General features: G+C 46.8%; 1 protein-coding gene across 1 annotated transcript in view; it reads left to right on the top strand.

Moving 5' to 3' along the window:
* Positions 1-139: 139 nt before the first annotated feature.
* The window catches only part of GATA6 (GATA binding protein 6), a 32,512-nt gene continuing 13,264 nt past the window's right edge, over positions 140-19,387 (top strand). Inside the window, exons 1-6 of the mRNA XM_007448607.1 lie at positions 140-367; positions 1,771-2,933; positions 7,256-7,422; positions 11,497-11,622; positions 12,740-12,827; positions 12,920-13,023. Coding sequence (XP_007448669.1) covers positions 1,808-2,933; positions 7,256-7,422; positions 11,497-11,622; positions 12,740-12,827; positions 12,920-13,023 — 1,611 coding nt within the window. The 5' untranslated portion in view covers positions 140-367; positions 1,771-1,807. The remainder of the gene's footprint in view (positions 368-1,770; positions 2,934-7,255; positions 7,423-11,496; positions 11,623-12,739; positions 12,828-12,919; positions 13,024-19,387) is intronic.

Genomic DNA, 19,387 nt, shown 5'->3' with positions numbered 1-19,387 from the left:
CGCCCCCCCCCCCCCGCCGCCCGCCGTCTCCTCCCCACCCTCTTTTCTCTCCTCCCCCAGCTCCCTCCTCCTCCTCTTCCTCCTCCTCTTCACCTCCAGCGCCCAGCTGCTCGCAGAGCGCAGTTCCGACCCACAGCCTGGCACCCTTCGGCGAGCGCTGTTTGTTTAGGGCTCGGTGAGTCCAATCAGGAGCGCAGGCTGCAGTTTTCCGGCAGAGCTGTAAGAGGCGCCTCCTCTCTCCTTTTTATTCACCAGCAACACCGCGCAGACCCCGGACTCGCGCTCGCCTGCCGGCGCCCTCGGCCTCTCTCAGCGCTCTGGAGCCCCCTCCGCCACGGCTGTTCTCCATGCGCAGCGCCCACCCGAGGTTCGGCTGCTTCCTCTCTTGCACGATCTCTCTTCTTTCCTCCTCTGCACCCCCCACCCGTCGCTGGCCCGTCGGCCTCGGCTCTCCGGCCCTCTGCGGGCCGCGATCGGCTTCGAGGGTTTCTACCTTCTCCACTCCCAGCAGGCACCCAGGTTCCCGGGACACCGCGGACCGACTTATGGTGTCTTTTCCTCTCCCCGAAGCGCTTATCTGTGCGCAGCCTTATCTCCGAGTTATCTTGGCGCAAAGGGGCGGGAGCCGGCAGTCAGGCGGGCAGAGACTTCTTTCCTGCTATCTGGTCCCGGTCTGTGTGTGGGTATTAATTTTAGTATGGTTATCTCCGATGAGCCCTGGCGGTTTGGAAAAGCAGCCCCGAGAAGGCCAGTCCGGCTGTATTTCGCCCCCCTCCTCCACCCCCTCCTTGTCTCCCTGTCATTCTTCCTGCTCTCCCCTTTGGGGTGGCCTCGGCTCCGGGGCGGTCTCGCGTCCCCCCTTACATTTCCCCCTCCTTTTCTCTGCGCTCCGCTCCACCCCGCTACGTCCGATTCCGGAACGGTCTGGCCTTTCCGCGGCTGGGGATGACCGCGGGGTGGGACGGGGTGGTCTGGCCGGCGTGGCGCGGCCGGCGTGAGCGCACGCGCTGGCGGCTGCAGAGGCGAGCGGTGTCTTAAGGTGTGCGGCGCCGCGGGGACGCGGGTCGGGCAGGAGACTCCGGCCCCGCACGCGTCCCGAACTGCCTATGTCCCGAAGGTCCGAGACTGCGGTCTCCGCCCTGCGGCCCCACCTTCCAGGGCTGGGTTGCGTTTCTCTCCGGGGCTCGCGTTCTGTCTCGTCAGCGCAGTCCGGGAAGCTCTGGGAAAGCCAGTATGGGAGAACGCGGCGGTTTCGTTTTCGGGAACAGGTTGCCTTCCCTGTGCTAATGATTTTCACGCGGGCAGCTCTCATATTGAGGCATTCCGAGCGAGCGACCCTCGTACGGAGGAATGATAAGGCAGCGCCGACACGCACGGCTACTTAAAAAGTTCCTTTGTGTGCCATCAGCCAGGAGGGAGCCGCTTCGGGGCGGAAGGAAAACCTCGGCCAGCCTCGCAGTCACCCTTGGGGTCTGGCGCTCGCGCTGATGAAGGATGCTGCGGAGGGGGTGGGAGGGGAGCGCGAAGGGACCCGAGCCGTGCGGGTGAGGGAGAGCTTGTATCCGGGTCCTGGGAAGATCCTGTGGCGGCTGCGCAGGCCCCATGCCCCTCTCCTTACCCACCCCTTGAGCCCGGGGCTGAAACGGGATCTCTGAGGAATCTCTTTAGCTAGGGAGGGGAGTGGAGGCAAGATGTTGTGCAGCCTGCGCTTTGGATAACTCCTTTTTTCTCTCTCCTCCCGACCCTGTCTCCCTCCCCATCCGGTCTCAGGAGCTAGAAGTCAGCTAGGAGCGGTGCCGGACCGTGGATGGCCTTGACTGACGGCGGCTGGTGCCTGCCGAAGCGCTTCGGGGCCGCGCCTGCGGACGCTGGCGACTCAGGAGCCTTTCCAGCGCGGGAGCCCTCTACGCCGCCTTCCCCCATCTCCTCCTCTTCTTCCTCCTGCTGCTCTCGCGGTGGGGAGCGCGGCCCCGGCGGCGCCAGCAACTGCAGGACACCGCAGCTCGACACGGAGGCGGCGGCGGGACCCACGGCCCGCTCGCTGCTGCTTAGCCCCTACGCCTCGCATCCCTTCGGGGCTCCCCACGGACCTTCGGCGCCGGGGATCTCTGGCCCCGGGGGCGCCCTGTCGAGCTGGGAGGACCTATTGCTCTTCACTGACCTCGACCAGGCCGCGACCGCCAGCAAGCTGCTGTGGTCCAGCCGCGGCGCCAAGCTGAGCCCTTTCGCCCCCGAGCAGCCCGAGGAGATGTACCAGACCCTCGCCGCCCTCTCCAGCCAGGGGCCCGCCGCTTACGACGGCGCGCCCGGCGGCTTCGTGCACTCGGCGGCCGCCGCGGCTGCGGCCGCGGCCGCGGCGAGCTCCCCAGTCTACGTTCCCACTACGCGCGTGGGCTCCATGCTGCCCGGCCTGCCGTACCTCCAGGGGGCGGGCGGCGGGCCCGCCAATCACGCGGGCGGCGCGGGCGCGCACCCCGGCTGGCCCCAGGCCTCCGCCGACAGCCCCCCGTACGGCAGCGGAGGGGGCGCGGCGGCCGGCGGGGCGGCGGGGCCCGGCAGCGCCAGCTCCGCCGCGGCGCACGTTTCGGCGCGCTTCCCCTACTCGCCCAGCCCGCCCATGGCCAACGGCGCGGCTCGGGACCCGGGGGGCTACGCGGCGGCCGGCGGCGGGGGCGCGGGCGGCGTGAGCGGTGGAGGCGGCAGTCTGGCGGCCATGGGCGGCCGCGAGCACCAGTATGGCTCGCTGTCGGCCGCGCGGCCGCTGAACGGGACGTACCACCACCATCACCACCACCACCCGAGCGCCTACTCGCCTTACGTGGGTGCACCGCTGACGCCCGCCTGGCCCGCCGGACCCTTCGAGACCCCGGTGCTGCACAGCCTGCAGAGCCGCGCCGGAGCCCCGCTCCCTGTGCCGCGGGGCCCCAGCGCAGGTAAGGGTCGCGCCGCGGCATGGGAGTCGGGGCGCGAGGGGGTGTGGAGTAGCTACTTGACTTGGGCCCTGTTTCCTGGGTGCCCGGAGTCTGAGCGCGTTGTTGTGGTGCTTCTGTTTTGAACGAGAGAGACTAGATGCTCAGATACGCCTCAGTGTCTGGGAGGAGGTCCAGGGACTTGATGGATAGTGACTGGAGTGGGCAGTTGGAAAAAAGCCCAGGAGGGAACGGACAGGGCCTGAACTTGGTCGCAGACTCCAGTTTGCCGGGGTGCAAGCGTGAGAGTCCATTTGGAGGGTAACTTTAGGAGCGTGTTGGGCATACGATTAACCCTCTCCTCCAATACACACAGTCACCCAATTCAACTCTCCCAAGGTCGGGAGCTGCGTGTGTTTCCCTCAACGAGAGTGTTTTAAAGAGGTCCATGGTGGAAAAGGACCTAGTTGGCATCTCCCTGACCCTCAGTGAGAGGGCAAGAAGAGAGGTCAGCCTTGTGACTGTCCCGAGGGAAGGCTGGTGCCGGGGCCCTTTTGCTTGGCATCAGCAGGCCGGCAGGGTGTTGGGCTGTTGCTCCCGCCTGCGTCCCCCAGGCTGGGGCCAGGGATCCAGGAGCACTCACACCTATTCTTCCTCCTGCATCCAGGCCAACAATTTTTCAGCTTCCAATCCCACTCATGCTTTCCATTCCAGTGTCTGGGGGAAGTTTGGAGTGAACTGGGAAAACACAATTGTCAAAATTCCTGCAAATGCCCCACATCTTGAAGAGTGTTTGTCCTGCTCTTCAAGGACAAGGGAGGGTGTGAACTGTTGTCTGGCCTGACAGAGGCACGTTGGCTTCTTTCGTCAGCTTCAGCATCCTAGGTCCTTCTCCGTGCTTTCAGAGGCCTCTCTTTGTATTTAACCTGTTGGATATAACCTGACAGTCTCCTAAGACAAAAAAATGGGCTTTTTTGGGCCGTTGTTTCTTTGAGGGGAGCTGTGGGAGTCAAGCAGTGGCAAAGACAAGGAGGCACATCAGCCTAAGGTACCCTACCTGGCGCTCTCAGGCCCCAGGTCTGGGCTTTGCGGGAGAGCCCTTCACTTAGGGACAGCAAATCTTTTAGGGACCCTAATTAGTGAGGGTCAAGTGAGGCACTGCCAGCCTTGTGTACGGACAGCCTGGGAATGCTAGTGGCCTGAAGGTGTGAAGGATCTTATTTGAATTGCCCTCTCTCAGTAACATTGGGCTGAAAATCCCCTCTCCTCTCCTTGCAAAGCTGGTCCTGGAGACCATCTTTATGGTCTGTGTGTAGAGTGGGGCGGTGGGGAGGGCCCTGTTGAAGTTTGGAGACTTGAGACCACAGAGCCCTGTCACCCTTCCTGCTGCATAGGGACCCACATCTGGCCCCTGGGAGCAGAGAGACAGGGAGAAGGATCTTCAAAGGATGGAAGGGGGTGGTGGTTAGGCTGTGAGGTTTCTGTCAGTCAGGAATCCAGCAGGGAATCCGAAAGGTTGTGTGAGCTGGGTAGGGGGCAGCTCTGCCTGCTTGGCGACGCACCTTAGCGTGACCTCCGTTTCCCTTTGCCCTCTTCCAGCATTACACAGGACAGAGAAGCAGTCCAAAAGACATAATTGGAGTCTTTGGATGTTTAAAGTAATTGTTTTTGTGAGAAATATCCTTTTAGAGGTGGTAGGGTGCAATTACAGACAGGTTGTGAGTTTTTCAATTTAAACTTAGCCTATCCTTTCACTAATTTTTTCCCTTTCTGGGTAGAAGACTGCAAAGTTAGAAAAATCTTGTGTAGACTCAGAGCATGTTTCAAAAAAAAAAAAAAAAAAAAGGAAAGGGGTTTGGGAACACCCAGCTTTTGCATAAAGAGTCTTTAAAGAAGGCAGGAAGCTGCTGAGAATAAGCCAGTCTGGGGGTGGGGGAGATGAATGACCCTAACTTTGCTTGTCCATTACAGGTGTTCCCATGCTAGAGAGACCTCGACCCCCCAGCACCTCTCCTCCCAGCTTCCTAACTGATTCTCCACTTTGATATATTTTTTTTTAAACAAACCATTTTTGGAGGCACTCTTTTTCGAGCGAATGCGCAGGGCTAAAACCTGAGCACTGAGCTTTCTCAACCTGCACAGTGCGGGGTGGAGTAGGGGGCTGTTCTCTGGGAACCTGCTCCATTCACCTCTCCCTGGTGCTGGTGCTGGTGCTGGTGGGGAGTTTTGGGGTGAGTTCAATCTCCAGAGGCCAGTGCCCTCGCAAGCTGCCGCTGAATTGGGTTCCATTCTCGGTCCTGGGATGATATTCGCTGGCCTTGCCCTTCTCCCCTGAGTCTGTCACTGCCCAGGGCCACCCAAAGCAGCCAGGTTAGGAGACAGAGGATGAACTGGGGGGAAATGGTGAGAGTTTCCAGCACGATCAGATTTCATGATTTATAAAAAGTAGCTCTTTCTTATTTTTAGTTATAGGATTGCAGCTGCTGAATGAGGAGTGGGGAGAAGTGTGGAGGCGATGGGAGCTGTAGATTTTACTTAATTAAGAATAAGCAAACTTCCTAAATTTTATTTATCCAAAGTAGACTTTAAGTTTTGTCTCTGGATTGTCAGCTGACTAAAGAGATTTACGTGGGGCGTTCACGCTGTCTTCTCCGGGGAGTCTTTATTGTTCCCAGCCTGGGGGAAGGAGGCCAGGCGTAGGGCTGGGTTCTCCAGGGAATGCCCCAATTCTCCATGGAGAGGGGCTCTGATAGGTAACATTTTAAAGTCAACAACAAAGACAAATACCTTGTTTAACTTCAGTGTCCTTGAAGTCCTGAGCATTTTACTGATTACCGTAGTCGATAGTAGCTTTTAGGGCGGAGAAGAATAAATCTTTGTGATGTGTCCTGAGTTGCAGTATCCCCATGACAACTTTGAACTCGAGTTATGTGAGAGGCTAGTTTCTTTTAAACTTATTTCTTGAGGAGGAAGGAGACTTGTTTTGCAGGGTAAATAATATTAATGGAATGAAAGATTTGTGTATGTCCAAATCCCGTTTAAATATCTTTACAAAAGTTGGTGGTAGACACAAGCTGTAAACTGCTCGTGAATAGAAAGAATAGGAAGGCTTGCTAGCATACTCTTCAAATAAACTTTAAAGTGTAATGTTTATTTACTTTAAAAATTGATTCAAAAATACTCCTTGAAGAAAGCCAAATTGGAACATTTAAATTTTCTATAATATAAGTAACTCTAGACTGGAGATATTTTAAAGTCTATTTAAAAAGTGCTTGATAAGAACCTATCTCATTTTAGATAATTATTCATCTTTAACTGATTTAAGGGGAAGTAATAAATGTTAAAACCATTTAGTCTAAAGGCTTCTTTAGAGTAAATTAGCAGGTTTAGATTAATTGTGAACTCCGGAAAACTAACCAAGTAGCCAAATGACAAATATAATTTAAATAGATGACATAAGTTGAAATTTTAGTGCAGGAAAATAGGAAAAAAATTATTTAGCATTGGGACAGTCCGAGTAATTTTCTGAATTGGTAAAGCATCAACCATTTGTAGACGTTTTGTAGATTGAAGCAATAAGACCCACTTTGAAATCATAATATTTTAGTATTTGGTCCTTGTGGCAGGAAAATCAAGCTTTATCTCTGTGTTTATTTATCTCTGTGTTTATTAATCTTTTAGTGCTTTCCCCGCCCCCTGAGGAGACCTGAGTAATTTCTAATTAATTGGCAAAAGTGCCCAAGAACAGTATTTCTAATTTCACTTGTCTGTTTTTTACTGAGGAAAAGGAAGAGTAGTAGATACAGCAAATACCTTCAAAAAGTTAACTTGAGATAGAAGTAAAGAAGACAGCCTCACTTTGTCCGGGGATATTTGTGGGTTAGGGCAGGGGTCAGTGATCATTGTTAATATTGCAAGGCTTGCTCGGGTTTGACAAGTGGTATATTGTAATTATGATGGATTTCAGTTTTGAAAAGCTTGGGAACAGCCGGAAAGAAGGGGTCAGAGTACCCAAACCAACCTCCCCACGGCTCAGCTCTGAGGTCCTTGGAGACAGGAGGCAGATGATTCGGGCCGGGCTTCCAGCTCTGTCTCCGACTGCCCTGGGGTTTGCACTGGGTGCGCCCAGGGGTGCAGAAGTATTGGACAAAGTGTTGGTCAACAGGTCGATCGCGATGACATCAACAGCCGGCTCCCGGCCGGGCCGCCGCCGAGCAGAAAGCCCGGTGGGGAAGGCCGGCACTGCGGCTCGGGGTGCTGGGGTGTCGGGGAGGTCGGCGGAGACGGACGGACGGACGGACCGGCGGGCGGGCGGGCGGGACCTCACCGGCTTCTCGTCCCCGCAGACCTGCTGGAGGACCTGCCTGAGAGCCGCGAGTGCGTGAACTGCGGCTCCATCCAGACGCCACTGTGGCGGCGGGACGGCACCGGCCACTACTTGTGCAACGCCTGCGGCCTCTACAGCAAGATGAACGGCCTCAGCCGGCCCCTCATCAAGCCGCAGAAGCGCGTGGTGAGTGCGAGCGCCGCCCTCCCCTGCAGCCCGGCCCCAAGCGGCGCTCTTCCCCTGGGGCCGGGGTCTCCCCGCCCGGCCCCGCCCGGCCTCACCTGTCCCCGCGGGGGCACCCGGGGCGGGCCGAGTGCCGGCCCCAGCGGTAGGCCCGTTCTCCGGTCGTTTGAGCGCCCGCGAGCGCAGGTCCTGAAAGGAGAGTGACGCCCTTAAATGGGGGGGAAAAAATGGTGTAGTGTGCTACCATCTTTTAAAAGTACCAAAACTCCCTATATTTACAAATCTCTAGATGTACTTGTAAATGCACTGAAATAGTTTTGGAAGGAGATACAGGAATGAGTAATGTTAGTAACCTCCAGGGAGAAAAACTGAGGCTACAGCCCCAGGTCAGGTGAAGGAAGGAGATTTTTACTTTCACTGTGGACTCTTTGGTCTGGTTTGGAGTTTATTCTTGAAAAAAATCATGCTTCTTTGTAACATGCCCCCTCAAATGGATATGACAACAGCGAACCCCACAGTCCCTTTCTCCCCACAGCCTCATCCTCCTGGACCCCTTTGACTCTGTCCCTTCTACCTCTGGGACCCTTCCACCTCTTCTCGGAGCCAGACTAGTTTTAGCTCCAAATTCCATCCGTCTTTTGGACTGTCCTTGAGTCGGGTGAAAAATTTATTTACTCTAACTTTTGTTATTTTGAAATGTGGCTGTTCAGAGAACTACATAGAACTTGAGAAGAAAATGCAGTCTGCATGTTTTTTGCAAGTAGAGGATTTTCACCATCCCGACACATTTCACTATGTTTTATTAAAGTGTGGGAATCCTGATTTTCTTCAGGGATTAATCTCTTATTGTCTTGTGTGTTGTTAAGAAGGAAAGGGTATTTACTGCTGTCGTGATTGGAGAAAATAAACGAAAGCTTTCACAAGCCCCACCGTAAGGCTAACATTTGTTTAGCCAAGCACTCATACTCTAATACCTTTTAAAGTAAAATATTTTACAGTTAGATGCCAGACATCTTAAGTATCCAAGTAATTTATTTAATTGTTATACTCTAATTAGCAGGAACAAATGCTACACATGTTGTTTGTGTTAAATAGATTAGAGTGAAATTGCATCACAATGTAAGTCTGACACCTTAAAGAGAAGCAATTAGTTTTATGGTTGTTTTGTTTTTAATGCATTTAAAATAAAGTGGCCGAGGTTAATTTGATGAGTGTATGTGCCTTAAACTTGTTACAGTCTCCCACAGCTTAAACTTTTCTTCAAAGGGCATCCTTAACTTCAGTGTCTGACTCCCTGTGGTTTTCATTTTTCTTACATGCATCATATTTTAAAAGAAAAAGTACTGCCGGAAAATATTCCAAGGAAGTTCCTTGTTTTCATGTATTAGCCAATGTATGAACAATGAAACTGATTATTATTTTTTTGGAAAGGCGCATTGAGCTGAGTCCAGAAGGTGACATTTTCTCAAGATTGAGCAAAAAAACTGACAAAATTTAGGTTCTAGTGGCGTTTTAAATTTGATCTAGTAACATCCATATTTAGATGGCGGCATTAGTTTTGTGCACTTACCAGTAAAAATAACTGTTAACAGGAAAAAAACCCAGTTTTTAACATCTCTGAATCTATGAGTTTTCCTTCTGGGTAGCAGGTGTCTTGGCAGTGACCAAGGTCAGCCAATATGCTTGGTAAATGTGTTATAAATGATACCAATTGAAGGGTGTGTCTATCAATTAGTTCTCCTTGTGGGCTTCTTATTTATTGTTTTGCTGGATCTAGTTAGTTCTCAGAATGTTGAACCCAAGTTTGTTTAGCTAGCAGTACAGAACCAATCACTGAATTTGAACTTGTAATACATTGCAAAAAAAGAGATTTATGGTGTAACTTGAATTCCTTGTCAGTGATGAATATAGCTGAGATCACTTGTTACAGGAACTTTTATAACCCACTCACCTTCATTTCACATGTTTATGGGGACTGGCTTCACTTATGATCTGCAGTTGACAGTCATAAAGTTCTTTGTTATAATGGCAAATTCTAATAACAAGTTTGCCTCACATCGGCTCCAAATTCCACTGGAAACTGTCATAAATGACCTGTTTATAAAATGAAACTTCCTGTCCCTAGTTTACCGACTTCACATTTATGAAGAGAAAGGAGCGTTCTTCTGGGAAATTATTTTCTTTTAACCATAAAGAAAAAAAAAAAAAAAAGCCCTGATGTGTAAGATTTTATGTTTTCATCATTTTAAAGGCAATTTCCCAAACAGTTCTGTTAGCCAAACATTCATTTCAACCAAAAGTCAAATTGATTCTTTCTTAGCACTGATTTCTTAAAAAGGTGGCAGTACTAAAAGGCTTCCCAGTGTCTCTTTGGTTTTACAACTTGTCTGTAAAGAGTATGCTACAGCAATACAACAGGATGTGAATTATAAAAGCAAAATACAATTTTAACTTTTAAATTTGCCAATGAAGATTTTGGAACTCTCTGTCTTTTAGTCTGAATACTCAGTGAATGCTCAGTCTGTGTTTTTGTTGTCCATTCTTTATAACTTCTTTTCTTAAATTAATCATCATGACCGACTTCCCTAATTCTGTGTCTTTCAGCTTGCTTTGGTCCCTGGATTTTCCCCATAGCTTTTTTTTTTTGTTTAACTGAAATCACAGCAGGGTTTTACTTGCCTGTCTAGGTAATTCAAAAACAAACTTAGATTTTTGTCATTCTAGGCAGGAACTTATACTACTTAAAGAGCCCCTCTTTATAATTCACACATAATAATTTAGAGGAAATAAATTCCATATAAGGATGTTATGGGTATAAAGGGAACATAGAAATCAGAGTGACAGACTGTTGGCCTCTTCTGATAAATTTAACCCTTTGTATGAACAAAAGTTGAGTACTATATTGACAGGCTAAATAAAATATAGCAGCATCACCATATATAAGACAATGCCAGCACTAACACAATGTTGTAAAATTTGCTAATCCTTTGTAAAATGGTTAATACAAAAATTCACGCAATAGGCAATCATGATGATAATTAATGAGATGTATTAAAATATATTTCTTTCCAAAATTTGTGTACATTTTCCAAAATCCATTTCTGTGAGTATATATAGGCCCTTCTGCAGTTTCTGGTTTATTCCTCTGCACATATCTGAGAAATAGATCGATATCTCAGTTTTCAGGTGAAGCAGAAACTCCCCAAAGCCACTTAACATGTTGGCAGGTGATTTGTGACTGCATTTCTTTTTTTTTTTTTTAAATAAATTTATTTATTTTATTTATTTATTTTTGGCTGCATTGGGTCTTTGTTGCTGCAGTCGGGCTTTCTCTAGTTGTGGTGAGCGGGGGCTACTCTTCGTTGCGGGGCGCGGGCTTCTCATTGCAACGGCTTCTCTTGTTGCGGAGCACGGGCTCTAGGCACGCGGGTTTCAGTAGCTGTGGCTCTCGGGCTCTAGAGCGCAGGCTCAGTAGCTGTGGCACATGGGCTTAGTTGCTCCACAGCATGTGAGATCTTCCCGGACCAGGGCTTGAACCCGTGTCCCCTGCACTGGCAGGCGGATTCTTAACCACCGTGCCACCAGGGAAGTCCCCTAGAACATCTTTTAAAAAGAGAAAAAAATCTAGAAGTTTCTCCTCAATTAACAATTTCCTCATTTGGGACCAGGTCTGCCAGAGCCTCTGACAATACACACAGATAGAAAACATTTCTTGTCCAGGAAGCTTGGTTTCCCTTGTGCGAGCAGAATTCCAGAGGAGGGGGCACAGAAAAACTCATTTCTTTACTCTTGTGTCTCAGCCATCTGACAACAGTGAGTGCAGGCATTGGCCAGCATTGTGACTGCTTTAATCTATGCTAATGGGCTGGAGCAAATCAATCTTATGTATTGGATGGAGCACACTTTGGTCCAGGAAGGTCAACCTAATTACATGTCAAGGTTTTTTTCTCAAGGGACCTCTTATTTATAATAACCAGGTACATGCTTGTTGATGGCAGGGACGTGATACATTGATGTATGTAACATATGCATAAAAATCACATATCTGTACACTTACATTCTTGTGCTGCTTTCTAGCCTTCCTCCCGCCGGCTTGGATTGTCCTGTGCCAACTGTCACACCACAACCACCACTTTGTGGCGCAGAAACGCCGAGGGTGAACCTGTGTGCAATGCTTGTGGACTCTACATGAAGCTCCATGGGGTGCGCCACCTACTCTGCTCATGTGTATACACGTTTAGTGTCTTGTTTGTACATAGTTTCAGTTTAAAAAATCAGCAAAGGAGAGGGCATAAAAGTGAAAAATCTGATTTTCTATACGTACCTCTGTGACTCGAGGGTCCTGTTAATTATAATAAAAACTTTTATCTTACTAGTAAGAAACAAAAAATACTGCCAATTAAACTGTCACACAAATCCATAGTAAGACATCCCAATTTTAGAAATACTAAAATGTGGGAAAGTGCGTTTTAGAATTGATAAGATAAGCTTAAAAAAAAAGCTGTAAAGTCCAAGTATAGCTGATTTATAATGTTCTTGTTAGTTTCAGGTGTACAGCACAGTGATTCAGTGATACATATGTGTGTGTATAATATATATATTTTACGTATATATATGTATTCTTTTTCAGATTCTTTTCCCTCATAGGTTATTACAAAATATTGAGTATAGTTCCCTGTGCTATACAGTAGGTCCTTGTTGGTTATCTATTTAGTATATAATAGTGTGTATATGTTAAAAAACTGTACACTTAAAAAGAAAAAGAAGCATGGAACCAACTAGAAATTCAAACTAACTAGTTTATAGCTTAAACAATGTGAATGCAATCAAATACATTTATGCAAAAGAGGAATAGCTATATTTGATAGCTATAGTTAGATTCTACATTTTAAGGATAGCACAAGATATATGTCAATTTTAAAAAGAAAATTATCCTTGGTATATGTAGGGAGAAGAATACATGATATCTTTGAATAAAAATATTTATTTTTATTGTATGTATTCAGTGTTTTTACACTGAATGTATTCAGTGGTTTTACTCTGTAATTGAAGTTGTTTAAAACAATAAACATTGAGTTGAAGGAGTAAATTCTCCCTGGCAAATCACCCTCCCTATTTTTTTTTTTCTGGAGGAATCTCTGCATTTGATGGGGAAAGTGTAGTCTTTATGCAGTTCGAAGTGTATGTAAAAATTGGATTGGCATTTATGCCAAGTTCTTTTAAATGAGGGCTTTCGGTACTGAGGTTGAGTCTTTAGTCAGTTTGGTTTTTCTTCAATATAATATTTATTAAACTCATGGCCTATGTGAACAATTTTTAGGTGCCTCGACCGCTTGCTATGAAAAAAGAGGGAATTCAAACGAGGAAACGAAAACCTAAGAACATAAATAAGTCAAAAGCTTGCTCTGGTAAATATAACAAAATACTATTTGACTGTCAGGGATTTGCCGAACTTAGCGGAGTATATGTATATTTATGAGGTTAATTTTGACTGTTGCAGGTAATAGCAATAATTCTGTTCCCATGACTCCAACTTCCACCTCTTCTAACTCAGATGACTGCAGCAAAAATACTTCCCCTACGACACAACCGACAGCCTCAGGGGTAAGTGTTAAAACAGTATAGACTCCTTCTAAGCTAGTGGGTTGCTCTCCCTGTATATTATCTCAAATTTTATCTTATCTGGTAGTACAATAATCTAAACCAACAGTTCAGTTTTGTTAGCTGATACCTAAGAATAGTTTTTAGAGGAAATTACATTTAAATGTCAACAAAATGACAAACCTAAGTACTTTACAAACCTCTTAATTAAGATCCACATCATTTTTTTTATGGTTAAATTAACCCAAGTAAAGGCAAGAAGTTTTGGTTTGAAGTGCTTTAAATTGTTTTATTTCCAGGTTTTTATCTGAGTTTATATATATATGTATATACATTTCTAATGTATATACATGTACTATGTATTTCTAATGTAGATCAGGAAAAGTACCAGCTCAGTGGTTTTATATGTCCCAGTGCCCATGGCATTTAAATTGCTTTTGCTTATCTTATCAACTCCAGCCTTCTTTCTTCTCTTCCTTCTTTACATTAAAAAAAAAAATCATCTACCCAGAGCAAAGCTCATCACAATGAGTCATGTGATGTGCTGCTGTAATCGCTGATCTTCACCTAACAGTCCTCTGCTGGGCTGGGCAGCCTTGCCATCTTCTAATGCACCTTGATTGTACCCAGGCTTATTTCAGCCTGGTGATCAGCCTGTGAGCAGTTAGGTTTGTGTGTGATTTCGCGCCCCTGAGGACAAGGGTGCCTGGGTCTTTGTGAAGATCACAGACTTCGTTTCAGTAAAGCTGTAATTGAAACTCAGTTTTTCTCAAATGAAGAGCACTTTCCCACCCTAGTGTTTCCCAAATTTACCTGGAATGCCCTTTAAAAATGACCGGGCCACACCCTGGTCCTCAGAGATCCAGGGCCCGACCTGTGCGGCAGCATTTCACAGCCCCGGGTGAGGATTACACCGAGACTGGTTTAGGACGAAACATTAGCATTAAAATTCCTACTTAGTAATTCTTTTCTACATTTAATTTTGCTTTATTTGGGGTACTTTGAAATACTACAGATTCCTGGGCTCCACCCTGGATTTTCTGAGTCAGCGTCTCTGGGGGTGGGGCTTGGAAATTTGTGTTTTTGAACTATCGCCACAGGTGAAATTGAAACTACTGCCCTTGAGTTGTCTTTGAACCAGGAACCACAGAGCTGGTATTTTTACTGGCTTAAACAAACAAAAATTAAACATTAAAAAAAAGTTGTTAACTGCTTAAAGGTATATTTGATATTTTCCTTTGACTCCTCCAATTCAAACTCTTTTGGACTCTTTTTCTTTAATGAACAAGAAGTTTGTTCAGAGTTTCCAAAGGGAAAAAGCCTTTCTGCTGTTTTTGTTTGTTGCAGACACATATTCTTAAAGAACGTTTCTAGCCTTTATAAAGGTGAAATCTGGTGAATGACTTTTTTTTTACAGGAGGGTAAGATGTAACTTCAAGGGTCTAAAGTGGTAAATAGAAGTTGTGAGGAAATGAAAAGGTCGATATTATTTTCAAATATCCCTTATTGTGCCCTAAGTCCTCAGAAGCAATTACGCGGCTTAAATCAGGAGAAAGGATGTTCTGGTTTTCTGAAGCGTTGAGGGATCAGCTAGGGTTTCAGCCTCAGTATCTGTCTCTCCTGGCTAAAAAGTGGATTGCTGCCAGCTCCAACTCACTTTTGTTGGTGCTACGGTCCAAGCTTAGCATGGCAAAAGCTAAATTTGAATGATAAATGGCACAGAAATAGAGATTTTTGCCCAACAATGGGCTTTGGAACCTTAGTGGGCGGAGTCTGTTTTGCCCTTGTGGTTTTGTGATGTAAAATTTCAAAATTGGCTATTTGCAAGTCCAATCAATTTTGCCCTCCAGGGGAGGAACAGTGCAAAGGCAGTGACAGGGTCAGGCCCGGACTTGTCTGGAAGAAGGACCTCGGGAGTCCAGCAGCTATAGTCCCACGGCAGCTTTGGTGTCCCTGCATCTGTCTCTCACTTGGGACCCAGCATGCCAGGGGCGGCTCATCGGCCGGTGCCGTCGGATGAAAGGCTCAGTTTTCTACCAGAGGCCAGGAGACATGAAATAGTCATATGATGAAGTGTTACACAACCATTAAAAACATACTTTAGGGCTTCCCTGGAGGCGCAGTGGTTGGAAGTCCGCCTGCCGATGCACGGGACACGGGTTCGTGCCCCGGTCCGGGAGGATCCCGCGTGCCGCGGAGCGTCTGGGCCCGTGAGCCGTGGCCGCTGAGCCTGCGCGTGTACCGCAAAAAAAAAAAAAAAAAAAAAAAAAAAAAAATTAAAAAGTACTTTAGAGATTGGGGGAGTTGGAGAGCAGTTCCTTACAAGGTCTTTTGCTGCACTCTCCCCATCACTCCCGGAGCCCGGGCAGCCTCTGTGGGAGCAAGCGGTGTGAGCTGCAGACCCGGGGGTGGGCAGTTCTCTGAGCCCAGGTGGCGTCAGAAGTGCTTCCTGACAGCTTTTCCCGAAGCTGGTGCGGTGAGGTCAGGGCTTGGCGGGGGAGGGGAGGGTGTGTGGGGGGGGCGTTGGCGGGGAGGATTGCCCATCATCCCCTCCTCCCTCCAGGGACCCGCCCTTCCTGGCCTGGGCTGGCACTGGGCTCCTGGGTTTTCTCCGGATGGCCAGCCCATCACGGAGTCTCCCAGCATCGGTGCCTTCCTGATGTGAGTGTTGACTACCCGGCAAAAGCCAGTAGACTGGCTGCCTTGGGAAACTGTCCCCTCCAAGGATAATTGTAGCAGACTCAGTGGTTTCCCCAGGAGTGCCAGTGTGTGTCCGTTGGTCCCTGGACACTTTTCAGACCCTCCTGGGCCGGCTGGTTCTTCGTGCGTGTGGCTAGTGTGGCAGCGGCGGTGCCGTGAAGAGCCTGCTGGAGCCGTTATCTGTGAGCAGCTGGCAGAAGCATTTGTGAAAGGTGTCTGTGTTGACAAAGAAGTGACATTTTCCCATTTTGGTCCCAGTTTATCACGTTGGAGGGCAGCTGGAGTTGTGAATGACTGCTTTATAGGATTTTGTGAGCGCGGTAGGTGAGGGGGATGCTATCATATCCACACAGCAAGGTTGGGCCCTTCGGCTTGGCGTTTAAAACCTCCAGTGATGACGGGTCTGCCCCGTGGATCTCCAGCGGCCCCTGTGACTGACGGGGTGGAAATCAGTCCTGCAGGGTTGTCCTCGTTTAATAGGGACAGCCAAGCTACAAAACAAAGGACAATCGTAGGCATACTCCCAGTGGAACGAGGAAAGGGGCCACACGCTCTACTTAAGAGATACAAGTGGCAACACACCCGCTCCTCCACCTTTCCTTAATGAATGTGATTTAAAGCACAGAGACCGTTGCAGAGACCATGTCAGCCTTGCTGTTTTAATTCCCCTCTGAGAAGTCAGCTGTAGGAGATCACCAGGAGGCATTCCTAGAGGACTTCTTTTAAGTTCTGATGTCCCTGCATGTGGGCATATTCAGTGGTGGTACTATCGTGACCTGGCACCTGAGCAAGCCTGGCTGGAGCTGAGTATTCTGGAGCACACGAAAATCATTTCTGCACTGCTTTGAAGCCTCATTTTGTTGACTTTGTGGCATGTCCTAGCTTTATGTACGTGTTGCTCCTTTGTGTTTTAACTAGACCTCTGTCTCGTTTCTTCTGATAGTCATCAGGTTGCTGACCTGCTCCCTTATGACTCAGTTTCTCTGTTGCAGGCTGTGCAGGTGTGGTGTGTAAGTTTTGGAGGTGGAGGGAGGGCAGTTTGTCTCCTGTATGAGAACAGGAAGACCCGTTGCTGCTGCCTGGCAGCCTGGTATTAAAATAGCCCCTGTCTTGTTCCTTTGGAGTTCTTTTTTTAAATTATTGCAATAAATGATTTATTTGCTTTCATTTATGTGATATTTACTATTCATTAGACCTGATTATTTTTCTTTTCCTTATTTTCTCTGCATTTAAAATTTTTTTAAAATTATTTATTTTGGGGGGGCCTTGCCATGTGGCATGTGGGATCTTCCCCGACCAGGGGTCGAACCCGTGATCCCCTGCGTTCGGAGCGCGGAGTCCTAACCACTGGACCCACCAGGGAAGTCCTATCAGAATTTTATAATCAGTTTCTTGTATGGAATTCTTTGTGTTTGTTAAGAAATGTGTTGAACTTAATTTTTGATACAGTTGATTAATTTTGTGAGTTTTGAACTTAAAGATAAATTTCCTCCAGATGTTTTTTTTTTTCATTCAGTCTGAAATCTTTATCTGTAGATTTACTGAAAAATGTTTATTTAGTTGACCTAAACAGACATCAGATTTTCTTTGGCATTTAGAGTCTCTGTGGATTGTAAGAATATTTAAATTTTTCATTGAATTCCATTTATTGGCTGAGTTATGTTTTACATTTGTTGTTATTAGGAGGCAAATATGGTAACATTCTATTTCAGCAATTCCCAAATAAGATTTAATAAGTAGTCTCTATATATTCTATCCCTCTTAGGACTTGTAACTAAAAATTTGTAAAACCGGAGGATACTTTACATACATACACACATATATAAAATGCATATGTATATTGTATATATGTATGTAACTATAATATACAAAAACTTTATAACTCATCCCCCAATTTATAAAGCTATCTCTTAATTTTCTTTGGGACAGGAAGGATTAATTTGATAAAGTGAGTAATAAGACAATGGCTGAGGATAAAAAAAATCACTGAACATATTTTGCCTGCCTACTAGTTCTGTAGATAATTATTTAACAAAAATTAAATCCTACTTAAGTTTATATTAAAACTGCAAATATAATGTTGAAGTCATCATTAAACATATAATGTGGAAATAAATGGAGATGAACTCTATCTGACTAGCCCTTGCCTTACGGTCATTGTTCCATTTGAGAAGCATTGTGCTACAGGATGCCCTGTTTTCAGTGTAGTATAACGAGGTCCTGGACATCAGATTTTTGGTAACGTGGCGGTCGTGGTGGGGACACGTGTGTATAGACAGATCTTCCTGCTGGTCAGATTTGAAAGTGTTTTAAATGAGCAGCAAAGTTGGGAGTCGCAAGTAGGGAGCCGTGAATTCTGACCGCAGGGCTGGAAATGGCTTCTCAGAGGAGAGGAAATTTGAATTAGTTGTGTAGGATTTTTGTGGGGGGAAAAATCGGGGTAGAGGTTTCCAGGAAGAAGAACATGGTAACTATGATGCTTCAGGGACATAGTTTTAGGAATTCAGTGTGGCTGGAGTGTAGGGTAGAAAAAGCCAAAGGCAGGAGCTGAGGTGGGTAAATTAGGTGGAAGGCAGATATTTAAAACTGTTTCAAGTCAATTTTAAGTCAGCCTTAAGCAGGGTCCACACTATGTTCATTTCTAAATGATGGACTTTCTCTAACACCCACTGTGGTGTTTCTGTCCAAAAATGTGTTGTTATACTCCAACAATTAAAACATCCTTAACTGGGCGCATTTTGATAATTGATGTAAACAAATGTTAGCATGCCTGTTTGTACATTTTACAAGCAGCTTTTCCTTTCACAGTTAATAAGGAAAACTATCTACTTGGAGCTGGTGACGTGTCCTGACCTGAGGGACTACTTGGGGCAAGATGGTTTCAGGGTGGCTGCCAGGTGACCCTTCCAAATGGAGATGTGTTAAGGATGGTGTCTAAGTGTAATTCATTTCCTCACTTTGTGGTTTGTTGCTGGTGACAGCTTCCACAGAGAGAGAGGCAGGCATCCTTAGACTGAGACAAGGACCACATCTCAGATTCCTCTCCGGCTGGTTCTCTGCCTTTGGGTGGGCCTTGCCCATGTTTGGTCAGTTTCTCAGTGTTGAATAGGTATCTTCATTCCTGCCTCATTTATCCTTCTGGGATGCAGTATGCCTAGCGGGACCCATTTCCCTACTGCAGTCAGTCCTAGGTAATAGCTTTATTCAATGACCTTGTCAGAAGTAATACCTCTGAGCTGCATGGTGCTAAATCTCATGCTAGAAGTGGTTTGAAAGAGTTAAGTGCTTAAGTGCTCCGTAGCTGAGGGGCAGTGATTTAGGGACTGACATTTGTTGGGATATCTGGATGTCTTTATAAGGCCTTCTGAAGAAAAGTTGGGTACTTGGCAGGTTAATATTTTATATTCTTTTTATAGATTTTATTTTATATGTTAATATTTGCATCCTGTGATGAAAATTGGAAAACATTGCTTGAGTCACGTAGCTTATTTCTTTATTAGCAAGTTTATATTCCACTGTCTTTTTCTTTGAGTAGCTGAATCACTTTGGATTTACTTGGCACTATGATTGGTCACAAAATAATAGCTTCTATTATTATTAACTATTTCTGTAGTAGTTAAATACTTGAAAGGAACGTTCATGAAGGACCTGCATACAGTATGAGTTG

This window comes from Lipotes vexillifer, unplaced genomic scaffold (genome assembly GCF_000442215.2).
Source record: "Lipotes vexillifer unplaced genomic scaffold, Lipotes_vexillifer_v1.1 scaffold168, whole genome shotgun sequence".
In the NCBI taxonomy this organism is placed as follows: domain Eukaryota; kingdom Metazoa; phylum Chordata; class Mammalia; order Artiodactyla; family Lipotidae; genus Lipotes; species Lipotes vexillifer.
This window is presented reverse-complemented; position numbering and strand designations above follow the sequence as displayed.